This window comes from Gordionus sp. m RMFG-2023, chromosome 2, assembly GCF_954871325.1.
Source record: "Gordionus sp. m RMFG-2023 chromosome 2, tfGorSpeb1-WG-v2, whole genome shotgun sequence".
NCBI lineage: Eukaryota > Metazoa > Nematomorpha > Gordioida > Chordodea > Parachordodidae > Gordionus > Gordionus sp. m RMFG-2023.
This window is the reverse complement of record NC_088776.1, coordinates 45464301-45483949: the sequence shown is the minus strand read 5'-3', so window position 1 is coordinate 45483949 and position 19649 is coordinate 45464301. Positions and strand designations below refer to the sequence as shown.

The 19649-nt window shown below is 26.5% G+C and overlaps 1 protein-coding gene across 1 annotated transcript; it reads right to left on the bottom strand.

Moving 5' to 3' along the window:
- Window positions 1–6263: 6263 nt before the first annotated feature.
- On the bottom strand, window positions 6264–17985 carry LOC135924380 (chorion peroxidase-like). Its single transcript, XM_065459436.1, has 14 exons — window positions 17301–17985; window positions 17037–17154; window positions 16521–16744; window positions 15902–16072; window positions 15634–15795; window positions 15179–15280; window positions 12827–12955; window positions 12572–12692; window positions 10254–10466; window positions 9617–9819; window positions 7135–7300; window positions 6566–6747; window positions 6368–6473; window positions 6264–6324 (listed from the first exon to the last, which is right to left on the bottom strand). Exons 1-14 carry the CDS (start codon window positions 17983–17985, stop codon window positions 6264–6266), a joined length of 2643 nt encoding a protein of 880 aa, XP_065315508.1.
- Between the last annotated feature and the right edge of the window lie 1664 nt (window positions 17986–19649).

Sequence of the window (19649 nt, the reverse complement as noted above, 5' to 3'; positions counted from 1 at the left end):
AAATGTATGTTTTAAAAGATCAAAAATTTAAATGCGAATAATTTAAAATTAAAAAAGGATCTTAGAATAAAAGTGTTTGTATAGGTTTCAAACTCCACTTGTATGTTCAATTATTAAAAAATTTATAAAATATTGCATTACAAAATTTTATGCATTTGCTATACCAAAGGTGAATTATTCATAAACGAATGTATTAAGACGAATTTAAAAATATAGTCATATCTTAATACATTAATGCTTACATTTTGACGTAGATGATAAAAAAATCTTAGTGAGCTACAGATTCCTTCGATACAATATTTCACTCCATAATTCCTGACCAGATTAGTTTTACGAGGTAATTTGTTATTTAATACTCTGGGTATATCGTAGGCTGTAATCTTCCAATTGCTTAGCAGCATAATCATAAAAAAAGTCTTCATAATTGTTTTTTTTCATAAATATTAAATAATTATTCCCTTTCCCTTAAAAATATGTATAATTGGTTATTATAAACTGTTGCATTATGAAAATGATTATTATTATGCAAATGATTATTTTTAATATTTAAGCAAAAAAGAAAATATACTTGATATAAGTTAAAACATAGATGATTATTCAAAATTAAGAAATGTATTATAATTATATGAACAAGTATAGAAATTATATTTTGTAATATTATTATTCAAATAGAAAAGATTATATTTTATGCATAGATAGATTTATAAAGCATAAAAAAAATCATCAAAAATTATTATATTTTTTCTTTATATTTTTTCTTATATACGAAATTGTTAGTTTAAAATAATTTTATTAATCGATTGTTTTACATTAATTAAATTCATTATATATTATCTTTAAATAAATCAATTATTCTCAATCTCGTAGTCCTTCTCTAACACACACGACTCTTAAAATAACCAATAATTAAAAATAAAAATAAAATAATATTTTATTAATAATAGTAACAATATTTCAAAATTTTAAAAAAGATAATTTTAATTTCCAAAGTCTTGCAATAAATGGACCTAAAGCTCTCCATAACAGCTATGGAAATACCCCCACCGCAAAAAATTTTTTGTACCTATGCGGGCAGTTAATAAACTCATTTTATTATAAACTAACTTTTTATTCGATTACAACCTTAATTTTAATTATAAATTTGATTTATAATTATTATTATATATAATTTATTTCAAATATAATTAAAAATTTCATTATAAAAACTGCACTGCCAGTGATATTAAATCTTTTACAATTGAAAAGGATTAGGCAATGTAATTTATTATTAAATCATCACTAAATTGATATAAAGAAAAAAGATTTTTTATTAGAAATGTTTTATTCATAATGCTAATATTAACAATTGAGAGACCTATTAAATGAATAAAACTTTAAAAACCCCAATTTTTTATAAATTAAATAAGCAAATACAAAAGTTTTTCTTTAGAGGCAAGAATTATGTATATTAATTTATATTTACAGTTAAACTTTAAATTATCGCATTACTGCTAAATGTCAGATAGATGCGAATATTTTGAGAACCCCCCCCCCCCCCACTTGTTTATCTGTTTAAATGGAATACAGACTGGGTTAAGATGGAAATTCACTGAGGCTCCCCAGGTTCTCACTAAGTTACGATTTGGAATGTTTCGGATGAAACGATTACTAAAATTATAAATATATTTTTAGAACATGATTTTATTTTTGAATATTCAAGTCAATTTTGTCCTTCTTAATAAATAACTTATTTTTTAAAGTATGCAAATTTACTAATAAACCTAAATTAAATTGCCAATAAGTCAAATCACAGCAAAAACCAATTTCTATAAAAACAAATAACTTTGATATTTGAATAAAATTGGAGAGTGGTATGAATGGAAGAGTTTAGATTTATTTTCTTCATATTTTCTAAATTTGATTTTCTTGTGAACTTTGATTTGATAGGAGGGGGCAGGCGATATAAAGGACAGACCTTTTTTGAAATGGAAGAAGATATGAGGGAGTAAAATTATTGGCAGGGATAAGGGGGGAGGGTTGTGTAGAAGTCCTCTCCTTATTCTATTTTTGAAAGCATGATCAAAAAGATTTAAGTCTTATCCGCCTATTTTCCCCCAATCCCTATTCTTACTCTCTACCTCACCTCCCCTCTAGATCATATCTATATTATAATTTTCCGATGTCCTCACTACGTCATGTCATCGCTACGTCATGTCATCGCTACGTCATGTCATCGCTACGTCATGTCATCGCTACGTCATGTCATCGCTACGTCATGTCATTGGTACGTATTTATTTTTATTTTTTTTATTTGTTAATTTTATTTATTTATTTTATACAAACAGATGAATGGAATTTCGAGAACTGATGGTGTACACATACCTAGCATGGATTGAGAGATTTGAAAAATCGTCTTTGAATTGATATAAACAATATTCCCTCAACTTTCTAAATATGAATGAAATGTGAATAAAAAAAAATAAATCACACTCTTCATTTCTCAAGATTTAGGCTAACTTTTTATTTCACTTAATCCTTTCTTTATTTTTTAGATTACCTTATCAATTTTCATCTATTATTATCAATTACACATTAATGAAATCTCTACAAGATAATCAACTTGTATATTTATTTTGAACATACTCAAAATTTTTCTCAGTACTTGCATTACAATTTTTTATACTCATATTTTTTTTTCATAACCAATAATTAAGAAGATAACCATGTATATTCAAATATTTAAATATTCTTATCCTAACCTATACCAATACTTATAAATAACTCTTTCTTTTTTTTCCTCCCTTAATGAATTTATTTATCACTAAATTTTATTATCTCACTCTTTTCTTTCTACCACTATTTCTCAAAACCTTATCAATTCCTTTAATTTAATTTTTATTATTTTTATAATATAATATTTTATACCTTCTTTTTCCCCCCTTTTTATATTTTATATTTTATTTTTTAATTACCTTACAATTAATTAACCTTAATCTTAATAACATTACATTCATCATGTTATTTTTTAACTTTTAGAATATCATAATAGGCTTGATAAATCCCCCAAAAAATTTTTTTGATGATAGCCCTCCAACTACTAAATATATGCATCTAATATTGAGCCATCTACTGGTTTACATTATTTTAATGTTTGTTTAATTTCAACAATAGTTTATTTATATTTTTGCCTGAAGGCTAACCTAATCCCTCACATTGCTATAAAACATGATGAATCCATTATTAATAATAAGCAAAGAAAATAATGACGATTAAACAAACGCCCTACTCGTTCTAGAGTTACTGATAGACAAAATAATAAAGAACTACTCTTGAAATGAACTCATCTGGAGGTTTATTTATTTTTATCTTATGTTTTATATCTATGTTTATTTTATTTTCACCCAGTTCTTCAAATGATATTTCTATCACCACTACCACAATCCCTATGCCCCCTCCGCCTATTTTTTAATAAATATAAACATTTAATTCTGTACTATCATTCACTTCACTAGGAGTTAATATAAGTATTACTTTATCCGATTCTCTGAGAAACTTTCATGAATATTTAGAGGAATGTTCAAACTTGAATGTACAGTACGGCCAATTTCATCAACTTTATTAATGGAAAAATATGCAGTAGTTCTGTCGTGGCCTTTATAACAATACTTACGACCGTTTTATGGTTGAGTTAACATTGTCTTTCATGATTCTATTTAGAAGGGGATACCAATGCTGACATTGACAAAAATATCGTTTTGCGTGTTCAAACCTGAATGTACAGTAAGGCCAATTTTATCAACTTTATTAATGGAAAAATATGCAGTAGTTCTGTCGTGGCCTTTATAACAATACTCACGACCGTTTTATGGTTGAGTTAACATTGTCGTTCATGATTCTATTTTAGAGGGGGATACCAATGCTGACATTGAGAAATATCTTATTGCGTTCTTCTTTTACAAGTATCCTAAGGCATAGGCATATCATCTTTATCAGGACGTAATGTGTTTTGTACACTGCTTTGTTAATCCGTCATACTTTCATCTACAACCCAATGATATAAAATTATACATTAATTATTTCCTCTCCAGACGACCGCCCAGATTTATTTTGTCGCTTTTCCCATTAAAATTAAAATGTCAACAAGGATTTGCTCTTAATTTTATCTAATACATAATAAATAATCCTCATTATTTTTTAAAAAAATTATCCTAAATTTATGTCAATAAAAAAAAATATCTTAAAAAATATATAAATAATTTGCATATAAGTTTCATTAGTGTTTAATTGCATTTTTGTAATTTAAATAGACAGCATTTTTTTTTTAACATAAAAAAATATATATCCCTTATCAAATTCTTTGATAAATAATTTCAGAAATGCAAGACATACATTAAATTTATCTGAAAAACAACAATCTATATAATAAACAACATATATTTTAGATATAATTTTATACAAAAAAGTATAAGAGTCGGTTATTTTTATTTTATTTGTCATGATTCTCTAATAAGTGGTTGCCCAGGCCTTCCCAGTTTCCCTTAATACGGAATTTACATGTTTTTTTTCCATATTAGACTAATTGATAAATCAGATATTTCCCGTTCATGTGATGATATTAAAAATTTAATTATCTCCGAGGCGGGAAAAAATTTTCAAAATTTAAATGGGTAGGACTGGGCTTGGAACCTCAAAATTAATATTAACTTGCACCTGACTTGGGAATATCTTTTACAAGTTATTAAGGATTGAGCTGGGCTTGATAAACTTTTTTTAAATTATAAGATCTTGGATGCTTCCTAATATTGTGAGCTTGAACCTGGCATGACATCTATCGTAAAAATGAATAAAAATCTCATTCCCCGTCATTTTTGACGGGCTTTCTACTAGTCCCCATTAAAGATATGTCATTTCTGTTGTGTCTGCTGATATGTAATTGGCATTTATAGAAGTTCTTTAATGAATTTCGAATATGAGAGATATAACAATTTTTTTTTTGTTATTTTTATATTTGGAAATATTGGGAAAATTATATTTAGAAAAGTTTAGCAATATAGAATTATATATTTATTTTTAGGTTTATTATGCTTATTTAATTGTTTAAAATTTTTACATATTTGCAATAATTTCAAGTAGATGATTAATATAATTGTTTAGTAATTTATTTGCAAGCTTTCAAATAAAATTTTTTTAGCTACAAATCTTAAAAACTAATTATCCAAAAACTTAATAACTATAATGTAACTTAGAAGTAACTTTCCCTATATAAATTTCAGGAGAGTGAATAAGCCTATTAGCTGCACATTTATATACTCTCCCATTAAACTATGAAGACGCTCTGCTATTTGCATAAGTTTAATATCAAATTGCACACAGTTTAAATAGAAAAGGAATATTTATCTGTTTTTATAACCTTGGCCAGACATAGCAAAAATTTATTTAGAGCTGTAGAAATTTATGAGCATGAAATTGACTATTTTGTCAAGATATTCATATAAATCTATCAGTAAGAATAGAATAGAATGCTAACCGGTTTATGTAAAAATCTATACAAGGTTCTGTTGGTGGTAATTTAACTAGAAAATGTGGTAAAGCAGTTTGCCTTTGGCCAAATATTTTCAGCAAAGTGAGTAAGACTGATATTATGTCACCAATAGAATTTTTAGAATTCAATTGAATAATTAGAAGTCTAAAATTTATTTAGCAAAATTGTATTTTATTTAACTTCTTCATTATAAATTGATTTTGTTAAAAAGTATAGATGACCTCACATCCGAGGTCTCAGCTTCCTTTTTATTGTTTATTTTGAAAATATTATCAAACAAACATTTACGACTCTATATTACATGATTATTTAGTTATTAATTTCATTAGTTACATTTACAATATTTATTATAATTTTTAAAATATGCCAATCAAATGGAATCTTTGCTTGCTGATTTAGATAATTTACGCAAATTACATTGACAAATTTATACTTTGTTTAAAAGATAATATGTGATGTGGAGAAATGGACCTATTGTTTTTTCGCCATGTATTTTATTAATTTTTCCAATTAATTAATATTAAAAGAAAAAGATGTTTCTCCTTTCACTCGCGTTTTCGAGATTTATGGATATAAGAGAAGATATTTGTGCTTTTATAAAATTTGTTAAAATTCATATACTTCAATTTTATTTCATATCAAATTTTTAAAACTTCAAATTCGTATATAAAATAAACAATCATTTACCAGCACTTTTACAATGCTTTGATTACTAATTACAAAAATATTAAAATAAGGTCCACTATTGTTTCCAATAATCAAAATTAACGTTCGGTATATCTTCACATTTTAAGACTCTATTTCTAACAATAAACAATAAATATCAATTATATTTAAAAAATAAACTTTGTGCTAGGAACCAAAAAGACGTCCTTTTGAATATCAACTATGTTATCAGAATTTATACAGATAATTTTTGCAAGTGACACCTTACGTATTTCTTCTAATTGTTCTATATATTTTAAGTAAGGTAAATTAAATAAAAATTTGCAAACTTTTAATTTTTGACTATATAAGTAAACTATACAAAATATATTATTCTACCGCGAGTAAAAGGATAAGTGATGCCTGGGTATTTTGGTGCATTTTCGAACCAAAACCTGTCACCGAATCTTAATTTCTGAAATTGTCTGCCAATGATACAAGCGAACGTAGGGCCCACTAAGGAATCTGATTCCGCCTTTTCACATATTCCACCCAAAAATAAATCAATATCATCAGGGTGTCTTTACACAGTTTTAGTTATTATGTAAAGAATATAGGTATACATAAACTATTTTAAATTAAAGATGGTGATTTAGGTCATTTAAGTTTCGTATAAAAATTCGTAGACATTCTATTTGCATCATAGCTTGATTTATTATTTGTTCTCAATTCTGAATAAACCTTGTTTTTAGAAAAATATCTAGGACTCCATTTTATTTTTATAAATGATAGATTTTGACGATGATACTTATAAAATACGCTTAAATGTATGTGTATACTTATTCTTATTTTTTTAAAGTCTAAAAATCACATTCTATTCAAAATTTTGAGGTCTTTAAATAAGAGTGATGAGATCTGTCAAAGTGAATAAAATAGTAAACAATTTTAATATAAAATGGAAGTTATACTTGTAGAATTTTTTTATTTTGGCCTGAGTAAAAGAGTGCATATATGAATCTTCCATTTCCTTCCAGTCATAAAATCGTTTTAATCCACACCATTCTCTATATTCGTTATAGCCTGGTATTCCGTGATCCCTTCCTCTTTGCAAATTAATCGATAATAGATCTCTACCTTGTAATTTAGTTTTTAATGATAAAAAAGAATCATGCACACATAAATTTTTTTCAAAACTTTTACTATAAAAAATACATTAAAAATATAAACAAAATTTAACATAAATAATTTAATATAAATGATTTAATATAAATTGTATAATTCAATTTATATATGATTTTAAATATATCATTTCCTTCAAAATCTTACCACCGGGGAGCTGATTTAAAATTGGACAGGATATCGGATTATTCAACAAATTAACATTATAAATATTATATTATAGCAATTTTTTTAATACATTTATTCACGCCCATTTTATCTGATGATAATGTTCGGACGAAGTTATTAAACAAGTATGGAGAAATTGATACAACTTAAAGAAAGGCAGGAGAATATACTTAAAATGCAGAGAAAATTATTGGAACGATAATGATTGAATTTGGCGATTTTAAAAGATTGGATAAGAAGGTAAAATTTTGCACTTTTGGGAGTCTGCTAAGCTGCTGTACCTATATTTTCCAAAATCTTAATTGCTATTCCTACAATCCAAATTAATTTATCATATTTTTATATAAATATATCTAAAAGTGGTTAGTATTAAAAGATCTTTTTCACATTTTAAATTCATTCTTTCACTGCATATATCTAGGATGACCCTATGGAAGATATTATGTCAATACGCCTAAATAAAATTTTTAAAATTGATACATGCGTTATATTTTAAATATTCTTTATACTAAATATATGTCTAGATTTTAATTATGATTTTGTTATAGAATTTATTTTTTTATCAATTTAAAAATGCCTAAACCCGAGCTGAACCAGGAGCCAAACCCGGATTCAAAAATAATTTACTGAACCGAATCCACTCGAATTATTTTTAACTTGAACCGAACTCGGCATATTTTGCCATCATATAAAAAAAATAATTATTTTTAATAATAAAATATTCTTGAATTAATAAAGATTTTTGATAACTCTAAAAATCAATAATTTTATAAAATAAATAATAAAAAAAAATTATGATAAAATTTGAATAAAAAAATAGTCCTATGTACTCCAATCCGAAAATCAGGGATCCAAGCCGAAACTGAACCGATGCGTTAAACCGCTAAAAACCGGTATTTTTTATCGAACCTGAACCGAACCTAAACCGCTAAAAAAATTCTAGCCGAACCTGAACCGAAACGCTATAATGTCTCTGAACCGGTTCGAGCCTCATGATTATATACTTATAAAACAATGTGTAGGTTATTATTAGTATATTAAAAAAATTTCAATTACATTCAAATTATTTTAAAGATTATCATCAATCACATTTGATTGATAAGTGTCGGTCATAATTTTTATAAACTTTAGTATATTGTCATTTTAAAACATTTTTTTAAAATATTTTAAGCTTGTAAATTATAATGCTTAGAGAAAAATTAAATCCAAAATATTATTATAAATGACACATCAAATCTGATATCATTTGGCAGTGCCGGCTACCCAAGTCAGTGTGGAAAGATGCTTTTCAACAATTAAATTTATACTATCTCCTCATAGTGTAATTTTAGTGAGACGAATTTTGAAAATATATTAATTGTGCGGCTTAATAAAAAAAATTTAAGTAAAAAAAAAGTAAAATATTGTTCATATTAAAATTAATCATTGATATGTATTCTTATTCTTATTTTTATATTTATAAATTAAATATTATTTTATAATGTGCAATTAATAAAAATGAAGGTTTTATACATGTGTTTTTTAAATTAATGATAAAATAAATATTTTCTCTATACATAATTCGAATGTAGGTTTGGATACAAAAATGTTCAAACCGGTTCTTAGAGGTTCACCGATATTTTAATTTTTTACTGAACCTGAACCTTGAACCGTTATTTTTATTTGAACCTGAACCCGAATCGAACCGATATTTGTTTCGGTTTGGATGCCGAAAATCCCATAATTCCCAGTCGCGATAAAAGATGATAGAAAATGTTAATAAATGGTATTATGATATATACAAGTGATAGAGGAAAGTTTAATTTTTCGTTTATAATGATGTTTCCGGGAGAAATTAATCGAATATAAATTCTTTATATTTGCAATAAGAATATATTTTTGAGCATAAAATTTTATAAAAATATTTACCTTATAATTAATTTTAAAATAAATTAGATTGAACTCATGTGCCCTTTGTTTTGGTTGTCACCCTTATTTAAATTTTCTATTTTGCACCCTAAGGGGTGCTTATGTACCTATTAAATTTAGTCTCTTTTTTTTATAAAATTGGTGACCGAGTATTTCCAGATCTATTTGATATATTATCATAGTTTAAAAAAATACCAAAAAATTGTTTTTCTCTCTTAAACAGATTGTGCTTGATGTCGGGCACAAAGTTTTCATCCATAGCTTGAGCTAATTGAGTGAATGATCCCCTCAACATTGAATCCACACCCTCTGGAAATTCCAAGCCATATAATATTTTTGGATTGAAAAAGGATTTTCTTAGAGGCATAGGAGAATAGTAGGAATGCAAGTAACCAATTCTATAGATGTCATTACTAAAATAATAATAAAAGTGGTTTAATCTATCTCTTATATTTAAGACAAACCTAAATAATGACTCATTATTCGATCCTTCTATTCGAATTCGAATCGAACACTAAAAATAATTAAAATTTATTCGTAGAATGTACTTCCAAAATTATTAACTCATTTCAAAATATTTAGAATAATTTATATTTTTCAAAGAAATTAATCACAAATATTTGAAATATTTGTAAGTATTCAACATTATACCTAATATTTTAAAATATTTTAACTTATTAATCGAACCAATATTCAACGAATTGAATCAAATAATAGCTTTATTTATTTGGTACGAATACGAATAATACCAATTTTGAATTATTAGTGTTTTTGTAGGCCTAATATAAATGAGCATATTTTCAGCAAATAAATTTATTTCATATTTTTATACTTTAACAAACTATGTCCGAATCTAAATGCGGCTGTACTGAAAGCATTAGCAATGGTTGGATTTTCTTTTTCATTGTATCCAGTAAAATATCCCATATTTAACATGTCGAGCAAATATTTTTGCATATTTTTGTTACCCAAAACCTTGGGTAAAAATTCTTTATAAATAATATTTTGCAATATGGCTCCTACAATCCTTCTACTTTCTTGATATCTAAAATGTTGAAAAAATTTTTTAATGAAAAAACAACTAAGAATATTAAACCTTATTATATTAAATTATTTATAAATATGAATGATTTTATTCCATTTACTTGATTAGTGATCTGTTTATGTCGTGATTTTCCAAACCACGTCCTATCCTATTTTTTTAAAAAATTGTCTAATCCCTAATAAAAATATTTGTCTGGAATTAGAAAATTAATTTTATATTCCAAAATGAATAATAGTTCTTTTTCCTGTTCAAAATCTAATATATATATATATAGCTTTTTTTAATCACATAATGTTCTCTTTCAAAAACATAGTGGTCCTTTGCACTTTTAGTGTCCCTTTTTGCTATTAATTAGATCCAGATAGTATAATAAATGACGCGTTGAACATTATTTATTTTTTTATATGTTTTTATTAAAATTTTAGATTATGTCGTAAATTATCTTTATATACAAATATGCCAAGATGCTTGTGAAACCGATGAAGGCAAATATACTTACCGTATAGATCTGGGTTAAAATCCAGAAAAGTCTGGGTTTTTTTTCTAAATCTAACTAGCTGGTTGTATACGTTAATATATATTTAAATACAAATGGGTCTAATTTAAATAAAATTTGGTCGTTCTTTAACAAATCTTCATATGCCAACTATATATAATTAATTACCATATAGATATAATTACGGTCTAACTCGAGGAAATTGTCGTTGTAATTAATTTAAATTTCTATTTATCTATTAATAATCACAATGACATGTCAGATTTGACAGTTTATTATTATAAATTATTAAGTAGTCAGAATTGTTTTAATTTTCTCCTTTAAACTATTAGTTTTTTTTTCCACAATTAAAATATTTTATTAAATTTCTTTTTTACATAAAACCTAGTTAAAAAAATATAATTTCTAAATTTATAATTATATAATTAAAAATAAAATTCTATAAATGAGTCTCCCCAAAAAGGAACCATAATTGTGTCTAAAAATTTCTATGAATTTTTTTGTTGTTTTGGTAATGACATTCAAATTTTAAATTGTTTTTCTTTTTTTGTTAATGTCATGAATTTATTAAAATATATCATGAGATTCTTTGATAAAATAAACCTGATTCTTATAATTCCTCCGAATATTATAACGAATTTTCAAGAAAACAACATAATGATTATATTTTAATAAAAACTTTTTCTAATATTAACCCTAACTCATATCTCTTAAAACTTAAGATACTTGTTTAATTTTTTTTAAAATTCTCTTTCAATTGAGCATTCCTTGAGTGATCTAATTATCCTATATATGTGTTTGAAAAACACTATATCACCAAAAAAGCGATATACTTCTATGATATTGAATTGAAGAATGCATTGTGTTATGAAAAAAACGTAAACTGCTGAAGCTAACTTTTAATTATAGTTAAATTTAAGTTATAGTGCGTACAAATTGAACGTTTCAAATGCTGCGCTGTAAACGCAAATAATGCATTTCAGATGGCATAGTGCAAATTGGTTACCATTTGGCTAATAACCATTTAAAAAACAGATTCGCTTTTATAAATAATTATTCTTCATTTTGTAATATTATATAAAAGGTAAAAAAAATAACTCAATGAAATATTTATAAAATAAAGAAATAAAAGGCAGGCGATAATATAATTTTAAAAGACAGCTCATTTTTTAGAACTTAGTTAAAGTTTTGAATCGACGGTTTTAATAAAAAGGCAACCTCAATTTTAAGAAGTATGCATTAACATCTTTTATTAATAAAAAATTAAGGCAAAGTTGTTCAATTTGTGCGAACTATAATGCTCCCTTCTCCAATTAAAAAAAACGTAAACTACTAAGACTAACTCAATCACAATTAAATCTAAATAATGCTTCCCAATAAATAGAATTTTAAAATATTTATCCAAAATTCAAGAAGAACCCTCTTTTTACAAAATATCAGGACTGACCCATCTCGATCCAAAAAAAAAATTTTTAAGACGTGTTATACTTTATACGATAGAAATGAATATAATATTTTTTTTTTAATGAATCCCTGATCAATTGAGATTATCTACGAATAAAATATATATATATTTTTTGGAGTATACAGTTTAATTATAATGATTTACAGGGTTTCGTCGTTCCAATATTGATTAATTTCTGATAACTTTTCGGCGATCCTATTGTGCTCTCTTACCCATAGAATATGCATTGCCGTTATCGGAACATTTTCATTTGCTCTCTCCTCTCCTTTAAAATATAATACATAAATGATCTTCTTGATAATCTGATTGAATCATTTGCATTATATATAGATTTTTTAGGTTTATTCATTTTTTTTATTTATAAACTATTTTTTAAAAAAAATAATTTTTAAATTTAACCTGCTAAAAAACAAGGATACTTTTTATCTTGAAGTAACAATGTACACTCTTCGGATCTTGTTCCGTTGGACAATGGCAAAAGATCTTTCATATGGGAATTCAATGGATGTTTCAATGTCTTTAACATACCTGATTAATAAAATTACATACAATTTTATTTTGTATTTTAGGAATATTACATAGTATTTTCAATAATAATTCTGTTAATATTCAATATTTCGTGGAATTTTTATAATTGTCTATGTATGTTTTTAAAAAAAATGTTATAAATTTTTATGAATTATTTTAATTTATGGATTATAATGTTGAATTCATTATAAACTTTTAGGCCATTTCCTAATTCAACTTAGCCCAGGCGCGTAACCAATGGGGGGGAAAGGGGGAAATTCCCCCCCCATCGCAAATTTGACTATTTTCATAAATATCATTTTAAGCTAATAAAAATTTTACCCCTACCCCCCAGACCCCCCCCCTCCCCACCAATCAAAATTTTACAAATATTTGAATATCAATTTTCCAACATATTATTCAAAAATATTAATAAAATGGAAAAATATTTAGTCAAAGAGATTGAAATCAAACGATAATTTATAAATAAGGTTGAGCATGAAAAAAAAGTAATGTGTCGTTAGCAGCGATATCATTATTGAATTCAATTGATCAATCAGAGTTTATCATTGCTGCTAGTTGCATCAATAAATTATTTTCCTATAGCTCACTACTTTGTAGAAATTTAAAAAAACCAAATTTAGATTTGGTTCAGGTTATTGATTTGGCGGAAAATATGCATGAACAGGTAGATACAATAAGAATAAATGTAGACGTTGAATCGAAGGCTAAATTTTATGATATAATACTAATTAAACCTCGTCTAGCACCTAGGCCATTATTGAGATGAAAATAAATATTGGCTCAACTGAAGAATATTATAAAATATCCATTTTCATCCCATTCTTAGATACTTTTTTATCGCAAATAAAAGTACGGGTTTTAGATAAAAAACAAGTCTTTAGCAATCTTCAAGTTTTATTACCCAAAGATCCTTCTTCATTTTCTAATGCCACTATTGGTAAAATTAAATATTTAGAAAAATTTTATTCCTATGAGATTGATACTGAAATAAATTTAATCAGTGAATTCGAATTGTGGTATAAATATTTATACGTTTAGCTATTTTACTTGAGCATGCTATTGATGCGCTCAATAGGTGTAAAGAAACCTAGGCTCAATTCCCAAATATTTTGAAGTTGTTTTATATTCTTGCATGTTTGCCTATTACAACATGTACGAATGAAAGGACTTTTTCCAACTTGAGAGGGTTGAAAACATATTTACGAAGTACTGAATCTCGGCTAAATGGGTTAGCTCTGTTAAATATACACAGAGATTTGGTTCTAACGACAAACGAAATAATTAAAAATCTTGTATTTGATAAGAAGTTAAAAAAACTTGTTAATTTAATTATTTTCTAGTCAATATTTTAAACTACTATTAGTATTTTCAATAAAAAAATTATATTCTACTTATATTGCATGAGAATTTAAGCTGAGGCTAGTTTTTAAAGCAAATTTTATAAAAAAAATGACATTACACTTTATTTCAACTTTACATTTAAAAAAACTTTATTAAATATAATATACCTATCTTGAAATAATAAAAAAGAGGCTTGTAATATCCTATCCATAAGCACGAATTAGTAAATAATAGTTAAAAAAAGAAATATAATTAAATTATGAATAATTTAATAGAATAGCTAAATAAGACCCGGCCGAAGGCCGTGGCAAAACTGGCCGAAGGCCAGGTAAAAGGGGTTTGGGGGCGAAGCCCCCAAAATTTTTTTTCCCCCCCTATAAGAAAATCCTGGATACGCCACTGACTTAGCCCTATAGTGTTTAAAAAAATATTTCCTAAAAAATTATATAAACTTCTTGTTTGTGTATAAACATTTTTGAGTTTTAATATATATATATATATAGGCGTAGCCAGGATGCTATGCTAAAAATGGGGGAGGGGCAATTTTAAGTGAGTCATTCCCCAAACCTTATTGCAGGACTGGCTGGGTTACATATTTTTAATAACAATTTAGGATTTTAACACTTATTTTTTAAATTATTAAAAAGTTTTTTTTTATAAATTTTGAATTATGATAATTATTTTTAAAAATTCATAACTTTTACTTATTTTTCTTTATTTTTTAGTGAGTGGTGGGTAGGGATAGTTTTATTATTTTTTAGAAATGATACTTAAAAAAACAGACAAATTGGCGAAGAAATCTTTCGATATGCAGTTACAATATCAAAATTCAGAGAAATATATATGTTAAAATTTGCCAATCAATTATAAATAAATCACCATTTTGGAGTGTTCTAAGTTCCAATGCATCCTTGGGTGTACTACCATATATAACAGAACCATCGATAAAGGATGTCAATTGATTTATCTGTTGTCGAGGGCCTGCCATTTATAAAATTCTTTAAACATATTGTTGGGATGAATAATTGATTAATTTGAATATTCATATTTATTTTTAAAATTTATATTGCAGGTCCCTATTATAAATCTGAGTTCCATAGCAGTTTCTTTGCCGAAAATATGATTCGAAAGTGTTTTAATTTAGAAATTTTTTTTAGCTCAGTTGCAATTTTATTAGTAAGTAATATATCAAAAAAAAACTTAAATCTTTTGAGTTATTTTTCATAGATTCCATATACATATAATATATATAAGTAGGGTAGGAGATAGTGCTTAATATATTTATACAAAACACAATGTAATTAAATAATCTTTAAAAAAAATGTAAAAATTGCCTAATCTGCAATTTTCGTATATCCCGGGCAAGGACCTCATCATTTCCATGCAACTGTGATTGAACTGATTAAAAATACTATCGTTATTTGGGATAGGAAGTGGCAAACACAAAGGATGTTCATATTGGGGTTCGCAACATTTTAGTCTAGGAGTAAATCGACCTAGCATAAATATGTATTATATTATTTGCTAAATTTGCGAAGGTAAAATCAAAATCTAATTTTGATAAATTTTTTCCCAATTTTCAATTTTTTTTTTGAATTATACCGTAAGGTAACGGAAACAAATTTATTTCGTGGTCCACGAATTGACCGAAGTTAGTTATCATTGACGTAATTTTTTTATCGCTAACGGGGAATGATGAAAATACATTCATGCTTAACAATCGTGCATTTGGTAAATCTGTTCCATCTTTGGCTTTCCTGGGTGAGTTTAATTCTATATAAAATTATTTTTTGTTTGATTAATTTTTTGAATAGAATATTTTCACAGAAATTTTAATGGTAGAAGATCTGTGGACCCGTAGCAAAGCTCGGCTTAGGGTTGGACATATAAAATAAATAAAAAATACGTTCTCGGGTTATATTACTTAAAATAAATTAAAATAATATACAGTAATCAGTTGTACATTATGCTTTTAAACAACTATCTTCTCATATTTTCTACTTCGCCTTCGTACAGCCAAAGTATATGAACAAAAAATTTGAGATTTGTTTGGGCATAAAAATATAAAGTATTTATACAAATCCCAGCCAAACTGAAAATGGGGGATTATTTTTATCCTAGTATGGGTCTGAAAAGGGTCTCTGCACGTCTTTGATAATTATTATTCAAATAAAAATAAAATTTACATAACAGCACATTATACAATTTTAAGACAAATTACTATCAGCATAGTCTGGAGGCAAAAGTCTCATTGGAGGGAACATTGACATACCCCAAGTTTTGTGTCTCAGATTATTACAGTAACCATCATACGTCCTATATTTCCTAGTACATTCTTTTTTTAATATATCATTTTTTACGGGACATATTTCCCTCATTAGAGTCCTTCTCAGGTTTAAACTAGTCAGAATTTGTATTATATGTCGTGAATCATCTATTCTGGATCTTATAATTAAAAAAAAATATATTCAAATTAGTTATATATTAAAATTTGTACTTCAATTGATTCAAATTATATTTTTATTTTAGTTATAATTTTATTTTATATCTTAACCTTTTTAATATTACATTCTAATTTTAATTTGTAAAAATGTTATCCTTACGAAAAGAGAAAGAAAATAGACAATAAAATACATTTTTTATACTCTCCTTAAAATTCGTTTTTCTCTTCAAAATCGTTTAATCGTTGTTGTAAAAAATTTTTTTTCATCAAGTATAACTTTATCTTAAATGTTACTTTAATTTATTTCCTAAGATGTGGGACGTTAAAGAGGTTATGATCCCGATTTTACCATATTTGGCATAAATGGTTTTAGGAAAATTGTATATTGAGTTATCGTGAAGTCCTTCAACCGCTTCTCAAAAGTAAAATAAAAAAAGATAGATATTTAAAAAGGAAAGGATTCATTAAACAACGAAAATTATGTATAATATCCAAAATATGTTATAAAACAAATAGCCATCCATAAAATGAAAATGGTATCAATAATCAATAACATACGCAAATCAAATAATCCCGAATCCCAATCTCGTTCAATTATTTTGGCTTGTGAAATGGCTTCATCGATGGATTCATTAACTTCGTCCAGACTCAAGTAGGGATTCGTCTCAAAATGTTCGTCATTTTCGGTCCAATTGTAATCGGGTGCTTCTCGAAGGATTATATTAGAAAGAATCTTATTCTCATTTACATCAGTTTTAAAATCGAGACTCTCTAAACCATTTGAATTTGTATTCGAATCGAGAGAGGTCATTTTTTCGAATAATAGCACCTTTTGGTCCGTTGATAATTGTTTCATAAATGAGTTATTTTTAAAAGGCGTTTCTGTTTTGTCGTATATAATACAGTCGAAATATTGTCCGCATCTGTAGGGTGTTGCATTGTTTGTAAAAAAATCGCTTGAGTTTGCTTCATGATTTTTATTGAACGTGTAATTTTGAAATATATCAATGGACTCTTTTAAAGATTGACGTATATTCGTCAGCGGTTTTATTTGTATATGTTTGTATGTGACATTTTCGGAATAATTTGTGAGGATTAGAATAATATTAGAAGTGGGATTTTTATCCCTTAATTTATCACTCCAACCAAAAGTATCGTTGGGATCATTATATAGGTTATGTATATACGATGTTAGCAACCGGGAATGCAGGAGAATGGAAAAAATAATTATATGCAGTGTCATCTAATATTGTAAAGGGGGAGGGGGGATATATAAATAATATAAATATTTTAACCCTGGTAGAGAATTAATAGACTTTTGATTCATAAAATTTGAGTGAATTCACTGAAATCTATGAATTTTTTGAAATCTTGGAAAAATGTAGTATAACTATTTCAATTTTATTTAAGGTTTCTTGTTAACTCTAAAGACTGAGGTCCAGAGGCATCGCTACCTTTTTCAACTTCAGGGGATTCACTTTTTATAATAACAAAAATGATTCGGCTTAGCCAATTATTTTGGCTAGCACTCCAAGGCTGAGCGGATTTGCGTTCCAAGGTTCGATTATAAACTTGGCTAAGCAGTTTAAGAGTCGGCTTGAATGGAGCGACATCATTAGTCCCATTAATATAGAAGTTGAATAAATTCTAAATCAAGATTTATTTTTACTTTTACTGACTATTTTTGTTATGTTTTTAAATTATATTAGTAAATTTAATTTAAGGCCTCTGTCAGGAATTATATTTAATACCCCCCCCCCCCTGGAACTTCTACTACGGGGAGGGGGATATGATGTAAATCTCCATTGAAATTTGAGGGGGTAGGAGTAGTTTTTATTTGGATTTCCTTTTTAAATAGGGTGTGTGGGGGGGAGGGGTAATATCGTCATTCGCTTAGGGATTGTAGAAGTTCCTTACCTCATTACCTAACAAATCTGCTTCGAAGACCTAGACCTAGAGTGATTTTAATTAGTTTGATATCTTACCTGACAACAATGATTAAAATTTAAAAAGTTGTTATCCTCCCCCCTCTTACCTCCTACTAACCTAGATTCAAAGATTAATATTTTAACATAGCAATCACATTTACATAATCCTAAACAGCGTCCACAGTATGAAAAATAGTTTGGTTCTTTTTATTTTGTAGTCTAATGATGAGACTGGCCATTGGTACAATTGGTTTAATCTTATAGAATAAAAATAAAATTTTATTGCAAGCGAGAATAACACTGCCATATAACCCCTGTCTCCATTTTCATACATTTTTTTTCAATTATATCCTGCACTTTTCAGGTAACGGATAATTAGATTTATATAACAAATATCTGAATATGATTTAAAAAATCATGTAACATTACATAAGATGCCTTTTCAAGGAAGTAGTGTCATTAACCATATTATTAAAACCATAAGTTATTTATTATCATTATAAAGCAATTTTGAATGCCAAGTTATCGCATAGTCAACATATAAAATGCAAAAAAACTCATTTTTTTTGCCTAGTGATAATACCCTTCAAACCATTTGCTAATCAACAACCAAATTATATCAAAGTGTTATAAAGCCTATTTTTTAAATATTTAAAGGCGGAATTAAGCGGTCTCCTCCAATCTATTATCATCCCCTCAAGGATATAACTATTAAGTTGACTTCAGAAAAGAAATATAGTCCTTACTGGATTCGAATCCAGATTTATGCCATCGTTAACTAGTCCAACTTAATTTTTTTCTATATATAATGATATATAAATGACATGTTTAGATATTTTATGAAAAATACATATTAACAAAATCCATCTGACGGGGAGAATCATTATTCTTTTTTTAATATATTTAAGAGACGGAATCACTCGTTCACTTCCGATCTACTATATAGTATATTCCCTAGCAGAACAACCTAGTTGGCTTC